The 27,741-nt window shown below is 39.1% G+C and overlaps 1 protein-coding gene across 1 annotated transcript in view; it reads left to right on the top strand.

The window, feature by feature from the left end:
- Positions 1-27,741, top strand: part of LOC121735967 (obscurin-like) — a 166,778-nt gene that overhangs the window by 61,452 nt on the left and 77,585 nt on the right. Inside the window, exon 2 of the mRNA XM_042126978.1 lies at positions 24,359-24,506. Coding sequence (XP_041982912.1) covers positions 24,359-24,506 — 148 coding nt within the window. The remainder of the gene's footprint in view (positions 1-24,358; positions 24,507-27,741) is intronic.

Raw genomic sequence — 27,741 nt, forward strand, 5'->3', positions numbered from 1 at the left:
TCTCTAAGAGGGGAGTAGTGTTACGGTACATGGTATACGGACACGTGGTGCGCAAGTACATACTCGAACCTTCTAAAAAGGTCCAATGTTTGTTTACGTGTTTACCCTTTATTTGTTAGCGTGTTTGAATTTAGACCTTATGACTGAGTCCATAAGGTCTAAATTAAATTCAACTTACTGCACTTATCGCAAGGACGGCAGTTTTATTGTGGTACATGCCCGAGCCGCCTAGAAATTTCCCACGGTTGTTTACTTGTTTACGTGAATCGGGAAATTTCTGGAATTCGTCTCGCCATATAAAAAGAGCCGCAGGCAGGCCTGGCAAGTCAGTTCAATCAGAGCGATCTTCAAGGCGACATCAAGTGATCAATAGTAAGTGAACCAGTGAAACCTGCGACTTGGCTACGACCTAGGACAGTGATAGTGCTTAGTGATTGGACCTAGTGATTAGTGTTTGGACTTAGTGCTAAGTGTTGTGACCTAGTGTTTAGTGCAGTGTTAATAAAGTCTTCAAGAGAGTCACCAGGTCTTTCTCTCCAAATCCTCGAACCCTAGCACGTAACAGTACTTTCCTCGAGTGTCGTCAAACCCAAATATTCGCTCCTAGGGGTTTAATTCTAGTCGTTAGTGTAAGTTATCAGGCAATTACAATAATACCTAGTTAGATCCAATCAGCTGTGCTCAGCGAGCCGAAGCCGCAGCCGACACCGTCTTCGGTGATCTGATCGCTACGTGCATCTAATTGCTAATATGATAAAAGCGCAACGCCTCCGTGGTCCAGTGGTTTAGAGCGTGGCTCTTGACTCGGAGGTCGCGGGTTCGATTCCCGCGTATTTTCAAGTTTCAGACAATGCAGGCTGATCACCTGATTGTCTGACAAGTAAGATGATCCATGCGTCGAATGGGCGTGTAAAAAGTCTGCGCCTGATCTCTCGCCAGTCGTGTCGGTCTTTCGTTCCACTGGGTTATGAGAGTAAAGGAATAGAGAGTGCTCTTGTGTACTGCGCACACACTGGGCCCTATAAAATTACTCGTACTTTGTAACGGCCTGGTTTCAATGAAACCGGCCACCGTCACCGAAACCGGTGTGGTCATGATAAAAGTGCCATCATTAATATTAACTAGATGTTGCCATTTCGTTGCGTGGAGTTGGCGTGGAGATGTGATGCAGGAATCATACATTACTTCGGCAGGCATACTATTCGGTTTCAAATTTCAATATTTTCTTTTCTTGAATTTAAAATATGTACACGTCCGTCGATGCCGTCGAGTTTTTGAAATTGATGTTGAAGTACACATCAAAGCAGTCGGCTTACTTATTTTATAAATGGGTATTCAATTTTAATCATACCCTCGTAACACATGAATGTTACAGAAGGCGTGCGTCAGCTGATTGAGCCAGCCCGGCCGCCATCTTTGTTAAATTTTCACAACAAAATGGCCGCGCACGTGCGAAGAAACGCACATTAAGCATAAAATATACCCGCAAATTTAACTGATACTACACTTTTTCCACTCACAAGTGTGTCCCAAGTAAGAGCGGTTAGAGCCGCGTACGCTTCGCTAAAGCGATAACCCTCGTTACCTAGCAATTAACTTACCTAATTCAAATCTTAAAAAAGTTTAATATAAAAAAGTAAAAAATCACAATAATAAAGCGACGAGGTCAAGTTATTCATTGCTCTTTGACATTACCGGTACTAAAGTCTGGTTTAAAAATAATATTATGCTTCCATACATGTGAAAATGAAATTGCATTTAATAATAATAATAATAATAATAACCATTTATTTCAGATCACAAAGAATCCATAGTGTTAGTAAAAGTACAATTAAAATTTAAATTATGTTAGTACATTACATGTAGTATTCTTATAGTAAAAAAAATATATTTATTAGGAATGGTAAGGCATTGAAACTAATAATGAACCATTCTCTATCTAACATGCAACTCTATCCAATGCCTTATCAAACCATCAAAATTATCAGTTAATACCCTTAGAATGCTGTTATGCCTACTTCTGACACGCTGCATCAATGACGCCACTCCTTTTCTTACTATGGCGTTAAAGCCATCAGTGCGCATTTCGGCAAACATTCCTGAGGCACTACAGTACCTCGGTAGTCCTAACAGCATTCTAAAGATATTATTGTACTGAACACGAAGAGCATTTATCGCACGCTGGGTGCAGCTCGCCCATAGATTGCATGTGTAAAAGGACTGAAAGTAAGCTTAAATAAAGTCACTTTCACCTCTGTAGAGCATCTTGCAAATCTACGAGCTAACATGTTCCCACGTACGGCCAATGCCCTTCGCTCCCTCTCAATGTCTACATCGTCGGCAAGCGAGTCAGTTACCCAATGACCCAGGTATTTGAATTTATTGACTCTAGCAAGTGGAACTTCATTAAGGAACACGGGTGGTATTGTGCTAACTTTGTGTTCACGGGGTTGAAAAACAAGAAGTTCACTTTTCTTAGAGTTATACCTGAGTCCTTGGGCCTCGGCATACGCTTGACACTTGCCTAGCAGTTTTCTGAGGCCACTGATCGAGGGACTGAGCAACACCATCTCATCAGCATAACTAGGGTTGCCATTACCCAAATTCCCTTCGCCGGTCAGGCACGACAAATTCCCGGACATTTGGCCAAAATGTGGTTATTTCCTCGGACACCTCTTAAACAGTATTTACGATAACGTCTTGCCAATTTTTGCTTTTCCAACAAGAATTTGTAAAAATCTGACTAACTCAAGTCCGTGCAAGAAACCGTGTGTATGCTTAGCGAGTTTTTATCTTTCGTTTATTGCTGCATGACTTAAAAGTTCAATTTCTCTCATCAAAAGTGTTTGGATTTCACCCGGACGCTTTTCAAAAAACCGGCCGGACGCACCCCGGACGCCCTTCAAACTAGGACAAATCCGGGGAAATCCGGACGGATGGCAACCCTAAGCATAACTAATGTTGTTTAATGTTGTTTGTAATTTAGACATGACGTATGGAAGCATAATGTTATCCGGGTCACTAAAGTGTGTGAATCAAACGAAGATCTTTCGTCTGGTTAGGCAAAAGCCCGCATTAAATCCAGCCATCAACCCACTTAGGAAACTTCTATATCACCATACAGGATGTGATGCTTGGTCCGTTGTGTATTCCGCATTCGCTTACACCTTGCGCCAGGCGTGCGTGAATAATAGCCTGCGGGATTCGGGGGCAGTTATCTCCGCGCCGACACTGCCGCCCCACCCTCCCCGCTCTCCCCGCCCGCGCCGCACCACGCTGGCACTCGCGCCACGCCATATCTAATGGATAGTTCGGAATCTATAAAGCTGTGTTAAACATAGTTTTACTAAAGACGGCCGCAACGTCGTTGCGCCAAAATTCATATATCCTGCGGGAACCACACATTTTTCCAGGATAAAAGTATCCTATGTCCTTTCCCGGAACTCAAAGTATCTATACAGGTAACATACAGACAGACACACTTTCGCATTTATAATATGAGTATGGATTTGTATACAAATGCAGTTGAAAATCTTTAATATCAAATGATCTATGCGATTGTTAATATAGATTTAAAATATTATACTTACTATAAGTTTTCTACACCTTTATGCGGAAGGTAACCCGCGGCAACCGTCTATTTAAACCGCGATAAAAAGTAAATCCTTCATCGCTGCTACTGTTACAGTGAACCTTTGTATAAGCTACATATACACGCTTAAGTATCATCACTTTTGTTACACCTTTTTATATAAAATAAGGGGGAAAACGAGCAAACGGGTCACTTGATGGAAAGCAACTACCCATGGACACTCGCAACATTAGAAGAGCTTAGTTTTTATTATTCGTAGGAAGAGCTGCAGGTGCGTTGTCGACCTTTTAAGAGGGGATACGCTCTCTTCTTGAAGGTCTACCCTAGTAGCTTCATAGCCTACAATAATAATAAATATGATGGAAACCAACAAAATTATTCACTTTAAACTATTAAGTATAGATATGAAACAACAGTTAACTGTTAAACTAACTGGCGGCAACCACGAACACAATCTGGTCATTATTTACGTTTGGGCGGTAATTTTTAATGTGGCGGTGTAATGGGCCAATTTGTAATGGGACTAGGTGGGTCAGACTAGCGTCGTTTGACTAATACTTGATAATATCCAATAATATATAAAATTCTTGTGTAGCGTATACATGTAGGAAGATCGCAGACGGCACAATTTTTGTGTGATCGAGTCTGCGGCGGACATACAGTCTGCAAAGCCGCGCTATGCATGTGCGCCGCAGACTCGATCAGTGATCACACAAAAAATGTGCCGTCTGCGATCTCCCGTATGAGAAAGCAAACGAGCAAATGGATCACCTATACCTACCACCTGTGCCTCGCCACTAGCAACATTAGAAGAGCTGCAGGTGCGTTGCCGGCCTATTAAGAGGGAAAACGCTCTATAATAATAATAATAGCTCCCACACCGGTTTCGGTGATGGTGGCCGGTTTCGATGAAACCAGGCCAGCTACGCAGGAACAATTTTATAGTGCCCAAGTGTGTGCGCAGTACACAAGAGCACTCTCTATTCCTTTACTCTCATAACTAGGGCATCGAAACCCGGACCCAATTTTCAAAACCCGGGTTTTCGGGTTTTTTTACCGGGTTTTTCGGGTTTTTTCGGGTTTTCTTAAAATTCAAAGACTAACGAAGCGAAAATACTTTAAATATGATTTTCAGCAATTGCCAACACATTTCCAGTAAAATACTATTTAAATACCATAGTGTGCGGTCACATAATTAAAAAAAAGCGACTATTTACCTCCCCTATTATATATATTGGATCTTATCAAAGCTAGGGATTAAGATTTTCAAGATTAAGTAGCCAAGATTAAGTATTACAACAAGCTTCACCTCCAAATTACATAATTATATTATTAAATGTTTTTGTATTTTATGAAATATATAAAAATCTATCAAAAATTAATGTAAATGGAAGTATCAAAAGTAAATGGCAGAATGACCTTAAATATAAAACGTATGCCAACAAATCTTTAAAAATCTTTTACATTTTTTTTTTGCTGATTGTCACGTTATTAATAATTATTTGGTCCTTATTGATAATATACCTGTAATTAAATTTTTGTGCCTAGTTTTTACTTGAAATTGCCTTTTGTCTGCCTTGCTACGGTATGAAGCCGAATATTCTTTGCAATTTAAGGTTATCCAACAAACTGGAAAATCTGACATTACTGAAAAATCTTACATTACACTACACCTCAAAGTTTTTTGTAGTCATTAGTTCTAGTCACAATAGACAAAATTCATGTAATTGATACCATATACCATGTAATTGATACCATATCATGTAATTGGTACCATATAATTGATCAGACTTGACCATAATATTATGGCAAATGCGGAATGTTGCTTTTAATGAATTTGGAAGATTAACCATGGTGGCATGCTATTATACACAAGAAATTGTCTCTGGCGCTGGTGCTGATAAAAACTCTGCTTGTTATATTTTATCTCGATTCACTAAAATCACGTGTTTTAATAATTCCGTAGTGAGTATGACATCCACGGCCGGCTAAAGAAAGCCATCATTCGTCCTATTATGTGTTACCAATATCAGTCTCTCAATCAACAAAAACCAATCTGCTGCATTTGTCAGACCGCAATACAAAAATATGGACTCAAAATATACTTGATGGAAACTCCTCGGTATGGTTTTGTCAGTTTCTAGGGGCTGGTTGCTCTCCTGGAACCTTTTTACTTATTGCATTGTCTTAATATTGTCGCTTTTTGTTATGTTGTGAATATAACAAATAATGACAAAAAGCATAACGACAAACAAAAACCTTCAAATGTTTTTTAGTTTCATAATAAACATAACTGTAGTCAATCACTGAATGTTGATTGAAAACTATAAAATAAGTTTAACAAGACTATGCTTCTATGAAATTTGAAATTTTTTTGCGAAGGATAGATTGTTTCAAGAGACTTGGCTTTTTCACATTGAATAGTTTTTTAAAATATGTATTATTAATTATTATTAATAAATATTTTTATGACAATTAGTCTTTAATGCTCCTAAAACGACACTTTTCCTTAAAAATATTATATTTTGTTTAATATGACCAATATAAATAATTAAACCTATACAATATGTTATAAAAATAAATAATTTATATGTTAGTTTGTTATAAATACCATTAAATCAGGTCTGGCCTTCAATAATTATCAAAAAAAACGAAAACCCCGGGTTCCATTTTTGAAACCCGGGTTTTTTCATGATCCCCAAAACCCGGGTTTTCGGGTTTCGGGAAAACCCGGTCTCGATGCCCTACTCATAACCCAGTGGGACGGAAGACACGACCGGCGAGAGATCAAGCGCAGGACCGACTTGGAAATAACATGTTTCCAACGCGGGAATCGAACCCACGACCTCCGAGTCAAGAGCCGCGCTCTATCCGCGTATTGGTCCGGAAATACTGCTGGTGACAGTTCGTTCCAGAGTTTTAAGTTATATTATTTTTAAACGCACAATTTCGTTTATCGCGCGGGAACCGTACATTTTTCCAGGATAAAAAGTATCCTATGTCCCGAAATACCATTTATAACATTAGTCATTGAGTATTTTTTTTAATGAAATAAGAGAGCAAACGAGCAAACGGGTCACCTGATGGAAAGGAACTTCCGTCGCCCATGGACACTCGCAGCATCAGAAGAGCTGCAGGTGCGTTGCGGGCCTTTTAAGAAGGAATAGGGTAATAGGGCAGGGTAGGGAAGGGAATAGGGTAGGGGATTGGGCCTCCGGTAAACTCACTCACTCGGCGAAACACAGCGCAAGCGCTGTTTCACGCCGGTTTTCTGTGAGATCGTGGTATTTATCTGGTCGAGCCGGCCCATTCGTGCCGAAGCATGGCTCTCCCACGTATAAATATGGATAAGTTTTCTTTTGTCTTACTGTGTATTATGTTGCTAACCCTAATAAATCTACAAGTACTATTATACCAGTCTAGAAGACTGGAGGAACAGCCTCCAGCACTGCCCTTATATTTGTTTGCCATTAAAACTTTACATATTAAGCTTAAATAAACTTTAAACGTTCAAAGTCATAAGTTCAGTCGGTTAAACAACTTAGTCATTAATTACCTCAAATAATAAGATAAAAAAAACTAGGCCTTTACATCCGTAATGGATGATTTATACAGTATTTTTCAGAGCGAAGTAACCACTCCTCAAATACTGTAGTGCCTGGGACAAGATTTAAATGTCCGTATGGTTGGCCAAGCGCATACGGCATTCTCACATCATAGTCGGCCTAGTCCAGAGAAAGAACTAGTCAATACGTCTGGGACCAACTATGTGCGGGTTTCCTCGCGACCAGCATCCCGTCCGTATTATGTACTTGAGATCAGAAAATGTCTCATAGGTACACGCCTCCACCCGGGTTCGAACCTGCACCCTCTAAGAGTGCGAACCAAAGGTCTACCCATTAGGCCACGGACGGTCCACTAATAAGATAAATAATTAGGAAAAGAAAGATAAACAAAAGCTCTAACTAGACATACTTCAAAATATCCAGCACTGAGCCACTGAGCGAGCTGATGATGATAAGTTATGGCTAAGGACACTCTCGATCATATCCGACTTCAAACAAAATAACGAGATCTAAATGTTTGGATCCCGTTTGGATGCTACGATGTTCGATCCTACGGACAGACAAACACCTCAAACCAGGCGCGGTCGCAGCCTGAAATTTGGGGGGGGGGGGGTCACTCATTAGTCACTACACATTTTTTTTTAATCTGCGCCCTCGGACGGTTCTGAGTTTTATTTTATTTTAAATTTTACCTTACATTTGGGGGGGGGGGGCATGTCCCTTGTGACCCCCCCTCTTCGGACCGCGCCTGCCTCAAACTTATAACTTGCTTATAACACAAGTCGTAATATTTTATTGAGTGTTAAAAGACGACTTGCAATCCGGAAATGCCGGCAGAAGTGAACACAAGATAGCTGATGACGCAGGTCGGTCCGCGCCGGCGGTACAACTGCACTCCGTTTACGAATTTTGTTTCTGAATCCCGACGAGCATACTCGTAATTACAACGACCATGTCATATCAAAAATAGATGGTGTCACGTCCGTGCAGTCCCTTTAACTGAAATGCGACAAGTTAAATTCCTAAACCTCCCAAATATATACTTAAAAACACAGCCCTCCTATCACAGTGGGGTAATTTAAACGACATTGTAATAACCAGGTGCGTATGTGTAATGGTGCGCGCGAATCTGATACCGCTAATGTCGGAGGAGGGAGTGGTAATTGGTATGGTGCCGGTGGGGTGTTAGCCTTACTGATATTATAATATGTTTGTCAGTATGTTAGCTCTTCATGGTTAAGCCGATTGAGATGGATGTGGAGATACTTTGATAGCTGACGGAAAATGATATCGGGTAGTTTCTGTTGCAGAATGTGCGGTTCCCGTGACTGTTTCATTATGGTTACAATGCAGAATCGATCATTCATGAATCATGAATCAAACTACAAAATAACTTCTTTTAAATGTCAAACTGTTAACTGACATCAAACGTTCTTAGACTTAGACTTAGACCTAAAGGTACAAGTTGGAAGCGCCGGCCGACATGAAGTCGCAGCAGACGGCGGAGCGTATTTCATAGAAATACAGAGACACCAGTAGTGTCGCGACGACACGTCCGCGTCGTCTGCGGTTGCTGCATGTCGTCCGCTGCCAACCGGCACCTTTATACTTGATAGGGTTCAGAGTTCATTATTATTGTAAGATTATTATTATTGTATAATCGGGGTTAAATATAGAATAGTGAAACAGGCCTTAGTACTTAAAATTACTTCAAAATTGAAAGCGAATCATCCAAGTTAAAATGACTCAACAAATCTTTACAAACCGTCAATAATTATCTTAAGTAAAGCGCCATTTATTGCTAACAATGATACAAAAAGTAAATAAAAACATTTGGATATATCTCCAAATGAATTTGAACCTTATCTTCTCATTGTAGGGTTCAAATTACAGTGTTAAGTGTTCACAAAGAGGAGAGAAAGCCCGGCTTACAGCGTTTTTCGCATTTAAAATGTTAAATAACTCGTGAACCTGGTTTACTAGGTGCTTATGTGAGGAAAAAGAGAGATTTTATGAGAAAAAAGAGAGATTTTATGAGAGAAACGAGCGGGCGCCTGATTGTGAGAGAATTTTCACATCTCTTTGATAAAACGGCTATGCTAGCAGGCTTAGCACGGGCACAATAGAAACACTGACAGATTTCAGAGACAAAGTGACAGATTTGTTGATTTGTCATTTTGTTTATTCTGCAGGAAGAAACATTTTTTCATCGTGCTGCGCTCAGAGTATAAGGGCAGCGATTGTATTGGATCTTAAAACACATTTTAATAATCAGTAGAATCGCAAAAAAAAAACGCAGATTTGCTTAGTTCCGTTGGAAGAGCTCTCCGGCGGTTGGTGAAAAAAGCCATTCTTTCAAATACTGGAATTGAATCCACGTTCTCCGAGTCCAAAGCTACATACACCACTGGCCTACGAAGACTGTCTCTATTATAAGAGCTCCCGCAGATTGCAGACAATCGGCCAATAGTTTGACCAAGTTGGGGTTTCAGTACATTATTATCGGCCGATATAAATCTTTTACTGTGTGCAGTTGCGCACCTTCATACATCTTGGTAATGATTAAGCTTTGATCAAACTATCGGCCGACTAAAAGTCTGCAATCTGCGGGGGCTCCAATTTGATATAACTAAACAAAAATTGGTGTGAACTCATCAGCTAAATAACAATATTTTCCAGTGTAAAACTCACACAAAGTCAAGGTTGGATCGAAGACAGGTTGAAGATAGATCGCAATCCGCCCTCGACTCGACATCATAATTAGATTCTTTTGACGCCACACTAATCACACAAAATAAATCAAAACAAGCCCAGCAAAGAGATTGACTCAAACTGTTGAAAACTGCAAAACGTCGCCCCGGGGGAAAACCGACTCTATCACCGCGAGATACAGTTTAAATTTGATAGACTATATTAGGTTTTGATTCTGCTGAACCAAACTAGACTTTACATCTTTAGTTTAAGGGCGAAATTCCCCTGTTTGGGGAATATTGCCTCAGTCCCGAAGGAGGCATAGGGGGTGCATTTGAATATAAAACTCCTGAAACGTATTGCGATGAATTGAAGATTACATTAAATGAGCTAGGTATAGAGTAGATTTATCTGCCTAGATGAAACCTAGGGCATTCGTCTGGGATTCTAGGCGGTTAAGAAGAGAGTGGGTCTTCACTGCAAGGGGTACTCAAGTCATTTACTACTACGTTATTGAATGACCTGTAAAGTTTCTCAGATGTTCCTTATCTTAAATAAACCATAATTATTATAATATTTTTTATCATATAGCCTAATAGTTAGGGGCGTTCATACATTACATCAGACGTTTTTGACGACTTTTTAATCTCCCCCTTTTTTATCGGGCTTTGGCCCATCACACATTCCCACCACAGCAACTCCTGTGTCGCCAGGATCGACAGCGGTATCCAACCACGAAAACCCTTTGATATGATCTCAGGGAGCCCGAGGGACATGCTAAAGCTGTCTTGGATCCCGTAGCGAAATTAATCAAAAGATAATAGGAGTAAGAAGTGTAGAATAGGAGTAGACATCCCCCTTCTAATGTCATACGAGTATTATCAACTCGTATCAAAAAATTGAATAAATAAATATCTGTGGTAAGGACTTGAAAGGAAATATATAGACTGTATTTAATACTTTTATACTATACATATATTTAAGATTTTTATTATATGAATTATATGATACACATAATATTTAATACACATACATGACCCAGGAAGTTTTTGAAAACTTTTTGTTCCATCGGCGGGGTTCGAACCCGCGACCCCCGGCTTGAGCTACCAACAGCCCACCAACTGAGCCACAGAGGTCATCAAAATTAAAAAAAAAATTCGTGAGTTCTTAACAATAATATTGTTGGTTGGCTGGTTGTGGTGAGAGGTTACAGGTAAGGGGTTGCGGGTTACGGTGTGTGAGTTACGTTACGGGTTACGGTGTAGATTAAGGGTTGCGGGGTGCGGGGCTGATCGGCCTACTTGATGGGCTTAAGTGGATTGAACTAGTGATCACAGATTACCGGCCGCCGCCCCCGAGATTAAAGGCTGATGTTAGTGTAATACAATTGTGTATTAAAGATATTGATTAAACAGATGAATACTTTGTAAGTACAGGGTTTAAAACATACTCAATCCCAAATTTTCATACAAATCTATGAAGATTAAAAAAACGGAGGTGGTAGACGGCTAATGTAGTTGATTTTTGCCTCCTTTGACTGCTTTACAGTAATACGACCACGAGACCAGTCAAATCGACATTAAACAAGAAAGTTTTATCTTCTCATGAATAAGACCATAGACCATAGTTACAAGTGCGGCGGAACAAACGCCTAAACGCATCCGAATTCCCGACAACACACGAACTGTCATCGGGTGTGAAGGCACAGGGTTGCCACATGCTAGGCGTGTCAATAAGAAATGGTTTTTAACTGATTTTCTAAAGGCGTTGGACGTTGGTTATTTTATACTAAATGTTGCTTGCATCTTCAGGTTTTGGAATTCCTTAATCTGTTTATAGAGTGGGAATGATACATTTTACCGTGATAAAAACTATGTCCTCTTCCGAGACTTACGACCATAATAATACACTAGCTATCTGACCGAGCTTTGCTCGGTGTTCGATAAAACACGAATAAAATGTCATTTTCTAAAAATAATTCCTAGCTAGATCGATTTATCGCCCCCGAAACCCCCTACATACTAAATTTCATGAAAATTGTATACTAGATGACGCCCGCAACTCCGTTGCGCCAAAACTTATTTATCGCGCGGGAACCGTACATTTTTTCTGGACAAAAATGTCCTATGTCCTTTCCCGGGACTCAAAGTATCTCCATGCCAAATTTCAGCAAAATTGGTTTAGCGGTTTGGGCGTGAAGAGGTAACAGACAGACAGACAGACACACATTTATAATATTAGTATTATACAAGAATTGCTCGTTTAAAGATATAAGATAAGTATTATAAAGTTATTTAGTTAGTTTTATACTTTAAGTTTGTCTATAAGTATTTGTATATTTTAGATACTTATTATTTTAGATTGTATTTGATAGTGTTTAGATTGTTATAATATGTTATCTCTTATAACTATTCAGGAACAACATTAAAATGTAACCATTTCTTTGCGCATATAAGCCTAGCTTTATCTCCCCAAATCAAAAAGTGTGAAGTTGCAAACTGTTAATTTTAAAGTTATTTTGTTAAAAAACAATTATGGCCCGATTATTAAGTACCACGATTGCGATGTCTGTAGCAATTAACAGTCGAAGTCGATTTTGGATATAGTATGTAATCTAATCAGAGAGTAGAGACGAATATGCTCCTCTACACGATCGTAATTACCTGTAGGTAGGTCTAGGTATTAACCCATCATGGCAGACGTGGATGACTGACAATAATAATTTGATTTGTGACTCGTCTAATTTACAAAGAACAACGAACCTTTTTGGCATACCTAAACAATTTATTGTACACCTATGAAACATACGCCAATCGATAGAGAATATGTTTACAAACAATAAATATTATGTGACAAACTGTCGTAAATTATATACTTTTTAAGTTATTTCAGTTTGAAAATGTAAAATGAATAACATAGGTACATACAACTTGAAATATTGCAAAAAGTATATTATCATTTAAGACATTTTGTCAAAGAGTATTTGTTGTTAAAGTTAAGTATTTCTAATTATTTTCTCTGTTGATTGACGTATGTTTCATAGGTGTACACGAGTTATGCCATTTTAAGTACTTGAAAGGTATGCCACGCTCCATACAAAAAGTTTCGAACTCTTTCCCATGTAGTGGCAACCCTGTCTTCACATCGCCACGTAACATTCAACTCGATATTACATTTTTGCATTTGAATTTCCGACAATTTTCAACTTTTAAGATGCGCTCTCCCCACTGTTAGAAATCTATTCATATGAGACTTTTTGTGAGAGTGTCGGTAAGTTTCTAATATAGAACTTGAGGGGTAGATGGAAGTTATTATTTATAACTAACTTTTGAAAAGGAGGTTCTATGTTCTATATTAACTTGCTATTACTTCAAAATACTGAAGAGATTTCTAAATGTTTAATATTATGGATATATGTACTTTGATTCCCGGAAAAGGAAATTTGTATACTGTACTCGGTGAAACATGGAGATAGCGGTCATTGACTCCCTGTCAAAAACTTGTCATGTTCTATACAAAACCGCGATTGACAATGGAGTGTCAGACGTTGTCTGACACTCCATTGTCAATCGCGGTTTATATAGAAAATGACAAGTTTTTGACAGGGAGTCATTAATGACCGCTACCGCCAATGATGTTTTATTAAAGATGGCGTATGCTCATACAAAGCAGTCCTCAGAATATGTTCCTGTACGACATATAAATACCTACCTACCTCTGGGCTGTGGTATATCTATAAATTACAACAATGAATGCGACAGATAATACGTTACGAATGATATAGAAAAGGATTGCTATATACTTTGAGTTGCACATCGGCACGCATGCGCGATTATTCTATGTCACACGATTATCTGTCCATATCACGCTGCAGTTGTCGTCCGTATTTTCTATCCTTTTTTAGTTTAATTTTTTGCATTAAATAATCTGTCGATAATGTTGGAAAATATCCAAATAAAAATTAGTTACTAGATGTTTTCATGTACTTACTTGTGGTACGTAACTTTTTCATCATTTTTTACCTTATAACTTATTTCCTAAAAACGCAGCTTGGCATTTTGAGTCAAAAACGTGACACAATGATATTCTAACGTGATTACGTGAGACCTCGTCGCTCACTCGCTGCCAACATGCAACTAATTCAAAAGAAGGCACTTACTAGTGTTGCCAGACGGCCAACTCGGTTTCGCCCCAAGTGTTCCCCGAAATCCCCCCAAAATTCGGGATTTCAAGAAAAATCCTCCCACAAATTATAAAAAGAAAATGTTTGTTCATTATGAATGAGAATTTCACAAATGGATACTCGTACGATGAATGTACACTATTTCTGAAATAGCGTCCAATCTTTAACAGAATCAGCATCTTCGCGAGCTCTTCGATGATTTTTATGGTTCCGTAAGTCGTAACCAAAGGGTGAAAACGGGACCATAGTACTTAGATTTCGCCGTCTGTTCCCAGACGTTTTCCTCCAACAATCCCCCCAAAAAATTGTTCCCCCCCAATTTTCCCCCCATCACCTAAAAAAACCCCCAAATTTGGGGGGATTCCCCCCAATCTGGCATCACTGGCACTTACCTTCATTTGGCAGTATCAGACTATACGCGCTAGTGCGACATCTACCTTTTTTTGTAATAGAATATCATAGCGCTACCGCCATGTTTCGCCGAGTACAGTATTGATTATTTATCATATCTGTCAGTAACCTCTTTAAGCTGTAACGCCTAAACTGATTGAGATGAAATTTGGTGTGGAGGTATTAGAGAAGTGCAAGGACAAAGGATAATTTTTGTTGCATAAAAAGGCACGGTTTCCTCGCAATTAACTAATTTAAATAAAAAATTGCCTAACCGGCGTCATTTTTTTTATGTGATAAGGGAGCAAACGAGTCACCTGATGGAAAGCAACTTCCGTCGCCCATGGACACTCGCAGCATCAGAAGAGCTACAGGTGCAGGTGCGTTGTCGGCCTTTTAAGAGGGAATAGGGTAATAGGGGCGGGTAGGGAAGGGAATAGGGTAGGGGATTTGGCCTCCGGTAAACTCATTCACTCGGCGTGAAACAGCGCAAGCACTGTTTCACGCCGGTTTTCTGTGAGAACGTGGTATTTCTCCGGTCGAGCATGGCGAAGCATGGCTCTCCCACGTATAAATTGTGCCATTGCAAGTTGAGCTCAAAGCCACAGTATAGCAATATTAAGGGATATGTCATAGTGCTATACTGTGCTCAAAACCAACACCTAGGCTGTCTTCACCCCGCAAAATACAAACGTTACCGTGGTGACGGGGGTGGGGCCGCGGGCCAAATAACATTTATTTTTGAAAGACAATTTAGCGAGTTCTTCCCTTTATGAACGTAATATAAATAATAAGGAACCTCTTTAAAATACAAAACAATATTCTTTTCATCAAAGGTTCACTTAACGTTACAATGTCATAAAAGATTAATAATAGAATGTTGTTATATTCTTTAAGTATAATAAAATATACTTTAAATATAATATATTTTTAACAACGAAGATAAAACACGAGAAAGTCACCAAATATATTTTTTAAATATCCTATTGATCTGAGAGTTGTTAAGTACATAACAAATCAAAGTGACAATACTTTACAATGATATACTATGTTAAAGTATTTAGTGATTTGTATTACCAATCCTCAAGCGGCACCCGGCTGTCGCATAACAATTGAAAATTTATTGTGTCTGCCATTCCGACGATCGAGGTGTCGATGTGTGAAGATTTGTGTTTGAGCCTCTGACCTGAAACCCCTACTAAATAAGCACACGAAATTTCAACAAACTTCCAAAACAGCAAAACAACATCTGCCGGATCAGCTATATAGTAGCAGTCTTTGTATGAAAATATGTTTTTCGAGAACGCTTATAATATCTGTTGTGTTCATCATGTTATCAGTTCTCGCTGATGGGGGATCCACGATTCCGCCTACAAAGAGCTTATTCGTTGTGTTATACCGTATACGTGATTATTTTCTTTTGAACGATTATCTGCTACACCGGGGTGGTCACGGGTGCGTGGAAATTGGGTGCACGCTGATATTGTCCGATGGAATCCATACTAATAATGCGAAAGTCTGTCTGTCTGTCTGTTACCGCTCCACGCTTAAACGGCTTAACTGATTTAGATGATTTGGTATTGAGATACTTTGACGCCCGGGAAAGGACATAGGATACTTTTTATCCCGAAAAATTTACAGTTTTCGCGTGATATACGAATTTCGGTGCAACGTTTTTATCAAATAAGGGGGCAAACGAGCAAACGGGTCACCTGATGGAAAGCAACTTCCATCGCCCATGGACACTCGCAACATCAGAAGAACTGCAGGTGCGTTTCCGGCCTTTTAAGAGGGAATAAGGTAATAAATAGGCGAGGGTAGGGAAGGGAATAGGGGAGGGTAGGGAAGGGAAAAGGGTAAGGGATTGGGCTTCCGGTAAACATACTTACTCGGCGAAACACAGTGCAAGCGCTGTTTCACGCCGGTTTTCTGTGAGCCCGTGGTATTTCTCCGGTCGAGCCGGCCCATTCGTGCCGAAGCATGGCTCTCCCACAATCCATTTCATTGCTTCATCTACTATTTACTAAATAGTAAATTCTTACATCTATATATATAAAACTCAAAGGTGACTGACTGATTGACATAGTGATCTATCAACGCACAGCCCAAACCACTGGACGGATCGGGCTAAAATTTGGCATGCAGGTAGATGTTATGCCGTAGGCATCCGCTAAGAAAGGATTTTGATAAATTCCAACCCCAAGGGGTTCAAATTGGGGATGAAAGTTTGTATATAATAATACTTCTTAACGCGAGCGAAGCCGCGGGCAAAAGCTCGTAATAACATAAATGCGAAAGTGATCCCTTCTATCTGTTACCTCTTCACCTTAAACGGCTGAACCGATTTAGATGATAAGGTACGGAGATTCTTTGAGAGACGGGAGAGGACATACATAGATAATTATCGTTGCTGAAAAACGTACGGTTTCCGTGGTAAACGAATTTACAATAGAATGATTTTTTTCGCTGATAACTTCGCATATGTGAACCGATTTTCATACCGGGCTAAAAACACGTAACGGCAGGTTTCGTTTTCACGTCTGCTGACACTTAGGGTCTACACAGACGAACCACATTTCAACTGCAATCCAACTGCAAATTGCAGTTTGAATGCAGTTGACACGACTGCAATAGAACTGCAAACCAAACAGTTCACACGACTGCACGCCGACTGCAACTGAACTGCAATCCGACTGCGCGTTTGGTTTGCAGTTCTATTGCAGTCGTGTCAACTGCATTCAAACTGCACTTGAACTGCAATTTGCAGTTGGATTGCAGTTGAAATGCGGTCCGTCTGTGTAGACCCTTACGGAATGCAGCTCTGCAGCGGCAATAATACGGTAACAATTCATTTACATATTTTGGTTTCTACGAAATGAACCTTCAGACAGCTTTCGTCTTTGCCCATAATTTAGGCCTTAGTTGAAGGCTTTTCACCACCCTGGGGAGTCCCACATACCCCGGTGGCCATCCCCAGACCGCCGGGGATGCGTCATTGCATTTCCCCAACGATAAAAAAATGGTCTTAGTTGAAGGCTTAGAAGAAGCCGAAAGATTGGCCGAAGCCGAAAGCTTTGACCCAAGCCGAAACTTTGGGCTCTCTACCCTCCGAAAATCTAAGTAACGTATATTAACAAACTTTAAAACTTACGAATGACCGAATCCGCGCGACTGTATTTAATATTAAAACGGTCTTTGGGCATGAAAAATTCCCTTTGGAAGTTGCGATCTTGCCTCCGATCTCTGATCCAATTTGAAGGGTCCGTTTATGAATATATAATGGCAGGTTTGGCTAATTTGGCACGAGATTCCAGTTATGTAAACTACTCCGTTTCGTTTTGATCTGTGAACAAAGTTTAGTGGTTTATATTCGAGATTAATATTTGATCACATTAGATACTCGAATTATACTGAAATCTTAAACAGCATTTTTATGAAAATGTGCGAATGTGCGTATGAAGTAGCTGATTTTTTCTCACTTAGAAAAGATTCTGCCATAGAAAATGATGTTTACATTCAGATCTTCTCATTAAAAATTTCCAATTACTTAGTAGTTTTGAAATAGCTATTATCACAAATTATCAAAAAATAAGATTTAACATGTTAGTAAACAAATTTTACCAAAAAGTTAAGTTTATATTTAGCACTAATCAAATCAATTGCATAATAAACCCTTCAAACATCGTATCCATACCTATATCTTGCTATGTGGATACGATGTTTGAGCTTGATAGATGTTTGATGTATACCTAAGCTAAACTTAAAAGTTGGTTTGGAGACGAACCACGACAAACTTCGAGAAACGTCACGCTGCGTATCTATTCCCAGATATATCGTCAGATTTTCAGCAGCTTTCTTATATTTTCCACCGCGATTAAAAACATAATTATAGTGTAAGAGCGCGCGCCTCAGTTTTTTCGATCAACACATTTTCTGAACACCCGGGGCGGGTCTTTGAGGCGACCCTATTTAGTGGCGATAGCTTCATACAGCTTCAGTGTCTGCAGCACAGGTGTTCAGGTTCTATAAGAACACTCTACAGTATACTTGTCTTGTTTATGGCAAAATTAGATGGTATTGTACATATTTTGAAGAGAGGATTAATATGTTTTACCCATTGTGTTGGGTTTTATTAGTATATATGGATGCTGTTAAGCATTGGTGTGTCATCCCACATCGGACTAGTTTTGAGTTGGTTTTCAAAAAAATTGATTTCATTGTCGTAAACCTTATGTTATAAAGAACAAAACTGCATTATTAACTCAAAATCCGATTTTATGTGGGATGAAACACAAATGCTTAACAGTAGCCATATATTGTCTTGATAAATGCAACACTTAAGATAAATGCAGCGGCCTAATATTTGAATGTTGAAAATTCGTTTTCATTGATTTTTTGAGATATGAAATAAAGAGAACAAAGCAATCTATACTAATATTAAAAATTGCGAAAATGTTTCTGTTTGTTACTTCTTTACGCACAAACCGCTGAACCGGTTTTAGTGAAATTTGGTATCGAGATACTTTACTAAAATGTACGGTACCCGCGTTAAACGAATTTTGGCGCAACAGATTTGCGAACGTATCTAGTAACAAACAATTTCGTATCTGCGGGACCCTCTTTTAAATCGAGTAATAAACAACTATATTATGCCAATGACACTATTACCATTTAACCAACTTACAAGTATGCACATATCTATGTTAAAGCTCTGCGAAGTACCGATTTAACGTAAAATCGGGGAGCAAGTTAATTGTATCCTATCTCAGTTTGGGGCGATTTAATATGAGCAGCACGTCCCCGGCTCTCGGTCTATAACGCTTACATTATGCTAAATTATTACCGATATGTGTTCAGTGCACCCAGGTAGCTGTAGTACACTTACTTAGGTAAATTTCAAGCGGTTATATCCTACTAGGTTATGACCCCTACTCCTTTGCGCGATTTATTGCGCGAGAACCGTACATTTTTCGGGATAAAAGTACATCCTGTCAATCCATAGCACTCGTGAATTTTGCTGCCATAAAACTTATTTTGTCCTTTCTTGGGCTTTAAATAATATTATCTCCATATGGTCTCAATGGGTTCCAAACTAAGTATTTGAGCGTAAAGAGGTAACAGAAAACACACAATCGCCAAACTGACAGCTAACAAATCTTATATATAAAAATAGATTTTCAAATGTGTTAGTCGCGCTACAACTCGAAAACGGCTGGACGGATTGGACTGATTTTAGTCTTAAAATATTCGTAGAAGTCCAGGGAAGGTTTTAAAGTGACTCGAAGTTCACCGGGACAGCTAGTCTTATATATAAAAATGGATTTTCAAATGTGTTAGTCGCGCTAAAACTCGAAAACGGCTGAACGGATTGGGCTAATTTTAGTCTTAAAATATTCGTATAAGTCCAGGGAAGGTTTTAAAGTGACACGAAGTTCACCAGGACAGCTAGTCTATTTATATTTTTAACTGGCCAAGTGCGAGTCGTGCTAAAAATGACAGTTGGCGTTGCGTCCGTTGACGCATTCAATTATTGAATGCGCCAAAACTTTTAAACCCTGGTAAGTGGTACCCCTCTTAGGGCCGCGCTACACCGGATAGGCAGCGCTGAAAGTGCTCGCCTCGCCGCGCCGCTGCCATTCCGGTGTAGCGCGGCCCTTAATTAATCAAAATACCCAAAAACAGCTGTGCAGTGTGCACATAATCTATACTAATATTATAAGCGAAAGTATCTCTGTCTGTCTGTCTGTCTGTCAGTCTCGCTTTCACTCCAAACGCCAAAACTACCGAACCGATTGTAATGAAATTTTGTATACAGATAGTCTAAAGCCTGAGAAAGGGTATAGGCTATTTTTTACTGGAAAAAAGGGTTGTCAGGGGGTGAAAATGCGTAAATTTGTTCAAATTAAGTTAGTTCCAAAAATTCATAATAGATGGCGCCGTGCGTCTTCTATATCGCGCTGACGCTTGCTCAAAAGTCTTTCTATAAGAAGTGGTATCATCTTACATTTAAGTTTCGATTTTTTTCGATTGTTATATCTATTCTAGGGTATTAAAAAACTCAGTACTTTATCTGTGCAGTGACGTAACCTTAAACCTATCAATGATAAATAGTTTATGGGTAAAGTTGTGTAATTGGGGGCTAAATAAGCTTTAAAATTTGGCATAAAATATAAAGTATAATATAAAAAAATGAAATACTTATTGTGTGCACACTGCACAGCTGTATTGATTTAAGAGGTACCAGGGTTTTTTATAAAATCTTTTGACACCAATTTTGTTGACATCGCGCTTTATAAACTGAAGTCCACGCGGACGAAGTAAAATATATGTAATACGTCAATGTTTTAAAAATCATTTAATTCTGTAGTCGCCATATTATATTTATAGTCGTGTGATATTTCAGATTTTTATTAAGTATCTATGTTTTTTATTAACGTGAAAGCGACTTAAATGACAAAAACTTCTTAGCAAAGCTACTTACATCGTTTCTATATAGTAATAATTTGCTATATAAAGTGTGCCCAATTTTGTCATATAGAGCTTGAGTAGAAGCTTATATATCAATTTTTCATAGCAAATGGCGATGTAACAAACGTGCCCACAGACGCTACTCAGCAATTTTGTGCTATCTGGGATGTTGCACACGTCTTAACAGAATATTGACAGAGACGTTGTCAAATGTCGCACAAAACTTTTTGTTTACTGTCTGTGCTGGTGCTGCTTCTGCTCTGTCGTGAAAACATTACAATCTATACTAATATTATAAAGCGGAAGAGTTTGCTAGTTTGTTTGTTTGTTTGAACGCGCTAATCTCAGGAACTACTGGTCCGATTTGAAAAAAAAAAACAGTATTAGATAGCCCATTTATCGAGGAAGGCTATAGGCCTATAGCCTATAGGCTATATTTTATCACGCTAAGACTATTAGGAGCGAAGAAATACAGGAAAATGTGGAAAAAAAGGAGGAAATTATTGAAAATTGCTTATTATCTTAAGAAACTACTGGAGCAATCTTTATGTTATTTGGCACACATGAAGAATAGACCACGTGAAAGGAAATAGGTTTCTTTTTTTGCGGAAAAATGTACGGTTTTCTTGACTTCCCAAATTACGCAGGCGAAGCCGCGCGGAACATCTAGTAATGTATATTTTTGGATTGTAATCAATACATGATTAGGAGTGTACCCGATAATGTATGTGCATAAGACCACCACCCAGTAGGCCGGTATAGATAAGGCGGATCACGATAAATAATGAGTGAATTAATGAACGAGTGAATTAATGAGCGAGCGAATTAATGAACGAATGAATTAATGAACGAACGGTTTATATCAATTTGGGATAATCTCAACATCCTGTATGAATCTTAATTTATTTTTCATCATCTTTTGCTTATTCATAACTAGATCCCTTAATCAGCCACTTTATTTATAGCTTAAAGCTTTCCACAAAAACCTTTTTTTCTTTTCCGGAGTCAAAGCATCTCTATAATCATCAAAATTGACATAATAATAACAATAATATCTATGGACGCTTCATACCACGTCAGTCTGGCCCCGTGCTAAGTAAGTAAGGACTTGTGTTACGGGTACCAGACAACGGAAATATGTTTCATACTTTTATACTATACATACATTTAAGATTTTTATTATATTATACACGTATTTAATACACATTTATGACCCAGAAACTTTAAAAACTTTTTGTTCCGTCGGCGGGATTCGAACCTGCGACCCCGGCTTGATATACATACACTAAACCGATTCTGCTGTTTGGTATGGAGATACTTTGAGTCCCGGGATAGGACATGGCGTCATCTAGTAATCTGTATTCTGCAATAATATATTTGCTGTTGATGACCGAACGAGCGAATAATTCGAGTGAGCGGATCCGTTCATCAATAATTTCATCAATTTATATTCATTAAAGTATTATTTTCGGTCCACGGTTTTAAATATGATTTGGTACGCTACGATCTCTTTATTAAATTAGTAATTACGCTCAAATTTTTGGCTAAAGACTCCGGTAACTAAGTCGAATTGCTTTAGATGCTATGACGTGGGAGAGTCATGCTTCGGTACGAATGGGTCGGCTCGACCGGAGAAATACCACACAGAAAACCTTGTGCTGTTTTTCGCCGAGTGAGTGAGTTTACCGGAGGCCCAATCCCCTACCCTATTCCCTTCCCTCACCTATTCCCTTCCCTCCCCTATTTCCTTCTCTTCCCTACCCTCCCCTATTACCCTATTCCCTCTTAAAAGGCCGGCAACTTAGGCCTCTACTCGAAAGTCAAGGGTTCGACTCCCGCAGTGCAAACAAAAAATTCTTTGTATTTCCACTAGTCGTATAAAAGAATATTGTAGTTCCACTGGTCGTGTAAAAAATATTGTAGATCCACTAATGGTATAAAAGAATATTGTAGTTCCAATAGTCGTTTAAAAGAAGATACAACGGATGGGCATGTAAAATGTCACGCGCCTGGTCTCTCGCCAGTCGTGTCGGTCGCGAGTCCCGTATGAAACAAAAGGAACAACCTCCCTCCCGGGTATTGCGCACATACTTTTGCACTACAAATAAAACTCCCTTTTTTATAAATACGCCCTGGCCACCGTCACTGAAATCTGCGTAGGAACGCTATTAAATAATAGTATTTACGTAAGCCTAATTAAATATTCTTAACGCAAAAAAATAAAAATATTTTCTTTCGTAATAGCGATAAGTAAATAAAACAAGCGGTAATAACTCATTTTTAGGGATCCGTACCCGAATTGTAAAAACGGGACCATATTACTAAGACTTCACTATATTATGTGGGTCTGTCTATCACCAGATTGTATCTCGAGAACTGCGATAGCTAGGCACATGATCCTGGCCTTTATGACAAAAACTTCTATAAAAATTTAAATGAAATATATTTAAGGGAACTCCCAGACAACAAACGCCATTTTTGCCCTTTTTATAACGGCAACAGGTTTAGGGCTCCACACAAATCTGCGAATTCGCATCGCATCGCAAAAGTCTGCGACAAAACTCATACTACAAATTACATTACGACGCGAATTCGCAGTGGTGTGTGGGAGCCCTTACTTGAAAAAATCTAGTCAATGTTACGGAACCATGTTGCGTGCCCGACTCGCACTTGACCGGTTTTTCGTTACCAAATCCATTTCAATTTGTATCCTCATTAAAATATTATTTTCCTCCGATCCGCCCACCTTCTGTTATTTTTCAATTATTTTGGAACACGTACGGTGAAAACTAATTTTGTTAATGGCTTTCGGCGATCTTCGTTTTCCTATTATAGCAGTGTATGAAAAACGACGTTCGACAAAAATATAAAAAATAAAAACCTTCAAATTACCTACTCTTATTAAGTAGTAGATCATCACCAGTCCCAGTCACCAGTAGAGAGAAAGTCTAAGGTTCTCGTGGGATATGCGAGAAACTTGGATTTTGTTCGTAACAATAATTATTTATTTGATTGACATTAAACTTATGTTCTTTGCTTGCCAATAACTATATTAAATATTGATATAATTAATTAAACGAATCTGACTTTTACTCTCAAATGAATCTCAGGTCTCCGGTGACGATAATTCAAAATGACAATTAGTCACCAGAGTGACAGAGTGACAGACCATCGCTCACCTTCTGCCCTTCCGTTCTGAGGTCTGTGGGAGGGCGAAACCTGGTCGAATTAATTTATACAAAATCAAGATCATGTTTTGCTGCTATGGATTGGTTAATTTCATAATTTGCCGTAGCAAAGCACGTTTTATGGTAATTTGTTGTACTTTTATGGTCCTAATTATTGTTATCAACCTTTTAAAAATGTACCGAAAATTAAGTTTTGAATGGTTTACTTAATAGTGGATCGCCTTGTGGCCATGTAAAGACCCCAAGCCAGTCATAAAGGGCTCACATAAGTGAAGTGCAGTGGACTTTGTTCCAGTGGCGACGATGGACGTGGACGCGGTGGTGGGGCGGCGCGCGACGCTGCCGTGCGACATCGAGCCGCACACGCACGACGACCGCGTCTACATGGTGCTGTGGTTCCGTCACGCGGGGGGCAAGCCGCTATACAGGTGAGTGAATGTGGCGATCCAGGTGGCCAGGTGGCCAGGTGGCCCGTAAGCCGCTATACAGGTATTGTACTCACCTAATGGGCCTTTTACATTCAGCCGAAGTGGGCAGGGAAGTGGACAGTGCGAGAATGTAAATAGTCACTCGCGCTGGCATGGCAAGTGTGTAGAGGGCTAAGTGTAAACACTTTACTGCGTCGTTACTGCCGCAGGAGTATTCTGGCTCTACCATGAGTATAAAGTTATAGTATTTATCGATACTCGATATACCGACTAAGTAAATATTTAGTATGGCGATTTTAGTTCCGCAAGTGACCGCTAGAGGCGCTGTAAAATTTGTCATACTAAAAATTTATGTAGTCGGTATCGAGTATCGAAAAATACTGTAGGTTTAAACTCGGTAGAGCTACAGGGCAATGTTGCCGGCAGTGCAAAGAGAAGCGGAAGTGGCTGAATACGTGATGACGTGGGCTCCTGAATCGCGTTATCGAAGATTCTAAGACCGTTCTAATAGCAGTTGTGGATATTTCCGATGTTTCCACAATTTCGCAATAATCGTTTATTTTGGAAGTACATTACAAATTATATTATTATGAAAAACTTATCTGCAACTTGCAAGCGTCGTCGAAGTGCCGATCTTATACAGTGTGTAACAAAAATAAGTGATAATACTTTAGGGTGTGTACGTGTTCCTTGTAGAGAGTTCACTGTAAAAGTAGCAGCGCTGAAAGACCAATTTTTTTTTTCACTTTTGTATGGGCAAGGGCCCGAGCGTCACGAGTTTCCCTATACAAAACTGAAAAAAAATTTTGGTCTTTCAGCGCTGCTACTTTCACAGTGAACTCTCTACAAGGAACACGTACACACCCTAAAGTATTATCACTTATTTTTGTTACACCTGTATATAAAATTCTCGTGTCACAATGTTAGTTACCGTACTCCTCTGAAACGGCTTTACTGATTTTTACCTAATTTTATATGCATATTCAGTGGGTCTGAGAATCGGCTACTGGGTACTTTTTATATTGATAAGTGCATTTGTTGAATAAATAATAGTAAATTATTACAACTCGAGACTGATGTGACCATTGTTTGTGCGACGGGATAGCGATGGACGTTGCCATGGTGCCATACTTATTTAGTCACTTCAATAAAATAATACGGGCGAAATACTTTATATGGCAAAACAACATTTGCCGGGACAGCAAATTATCTTATAAAATAATGTAGAAAAAGCATTTTAAAACTCACCAGAACTCTTTATAAATCCACCACTAAAGACAAAGTGCGGTAACTTGTTTTAGCCGATGAGTCGTAAATAGCCGCTAACGAGTCGCGTTTCCGCCGCGGAAACACGCCGGAGACAAAAGCTAATAACGTTCGTTTGATCTCTGTTTATTGGGTTAGCCGTCTGATTTATTAACATTAATATTATTGAGAGTGTCTGTCTGTTACCTCATGATAACCGATTTAGATGGAGTTTGGTGATATGTAAAGAGTTTTTGAGGGAAAACTTTGGGTCAATTTACACTAACCCAGAGTCGAAGCGATTTCCCATAAACTGAACATAACAAATTCAACCTTAACTCCAGAGCGTAACGCACACATTACTTCTGCGAGACCAGTCGGGCGCATTCGCGCGAATTCCCACGAATGCGCGCGCCTTTTAAAAATTCTCATAAGTAATGTGTGCGTTAGCCGTTAATGCTTTGGAGTTAAGGTCTTTTTGTTATTGCGAATATAGTAGGAATTAAAAATTGTATTTGATTAAGACTTACAAATAATTATTTATATACAGTATTCGTGCTTCAATTTAATTCTGTATCTATTTGCTATGACGTTAACCTTGTAGGCTTGGTCGATTTACACGGGTGACTAACGGGTCGATTTTAGTCACCCGGGCAAGTCACCAGTCGAATCGCCTGTCCAAGTCGAATCGCCACTCCATTTACACGGGTGACTAACGGGTCGATTTTAGTCACCCGGCAAGTCACCAGTCGATATGCGTGAAGCGCTATCGCCTAGAATAAAATTACAAATAAACTCTCAAGTTTTTGGCTACTGGTGATAACTATCGAAGTCTAGCAGAATCATTCCGAGTTCCCGAATGCACAATCTCCCTATTTTTGAAGCATGTATTGGATGCTTTATATCAAGTCTTACAGGAGTGTATTAAGGTAAGTAAAATCATTATTAATTTACAAATATTCCTTTATTCACTCGTAAAAATAAGTAACCGATATGCCACTAATAGGGTAATTCTAATAATCTGAACTGTGCAGAATCTTACGACCTGTCTGCCTAGCATACGCCAACGAGATATTATCTCACTCTCGAGATAATTAAAAACTACTCGCCTCATAATGTCAAAATCTCGACATTATCTCAACAAAACTCTATAAAATGTGTTATTTCGATGATAGATCTACGCGAGAAAAAATGTTTGTCATGCTAGGCTCAATAGAGATGAAGAGACAAAACCATCAAACATCGAGAAAACATGTAGAGTGAGATATCTCGTTGGCGTATGCTAGGCAGGCTGGCCTCGTTCATGAAGATACAAAATTGATATGAGATTTGATGTGATGATTGAATTTATTATACAGTAATGGTCTGCTTTCTACTTCTTCAATTAGTCTACTATTATCGATATCTTCTTCGACTGGCATTTTACTTGGCATCTCGGAACATAGAATGCGTGCGCGTAATCCGCGTATCCGTCCGTATACTGCTTACACACGAACTCACGCCGCGACGGTCGAGTGGCAACTGGCCGATCGGCGACTTTTTTAGGGTACCGTACCCAAAGGGTAAAAAAAGGACTATTACTGAGACTTCGATGTCTGTCCGTCTGTCTCCAGACTGTAACTCAAGAACGGTAATAGCTGGAGAGTTGAAATTTTCACAGATTATTTATTTCTGTTGCCGCTATAACAACAAATACTAAAAACATTCTGTCCAAATTTCATAATTCTAGCTATAGCGGTTCCTGAGATACAGCCTGGAGACAGTCGGACAGACAAAGTAATAGGGTCCCGATTTACCCTTTGGGTACGGAACCCTAAAAATTGGATTCAAAACACTGGAAGACGTTGAAAAGGCGCCGGTTACATAAGAAAAGTAAAAAATAAAACAATTAATTAGATAATCACGTATTTTTAATACTATTTTAAACTTAAAATGAGTGCATAATTGTGAGCTAAAGTATCCTTATACATAATATATATAAATCATTACA

This window comes from Aricia agestis, chromosome 18, assembly GCF_905147365.1.
Source record: "Aricia agestis chromosome 18, ilAriAges1.1, whole genome shotgun sequence".
NCBI classification, from domain to species: Eukaryota; Metazoa; Arthropoda; class Insecta; order Lepidoptera; family Lycaenidae; genus Aricia; species Aricia agestis.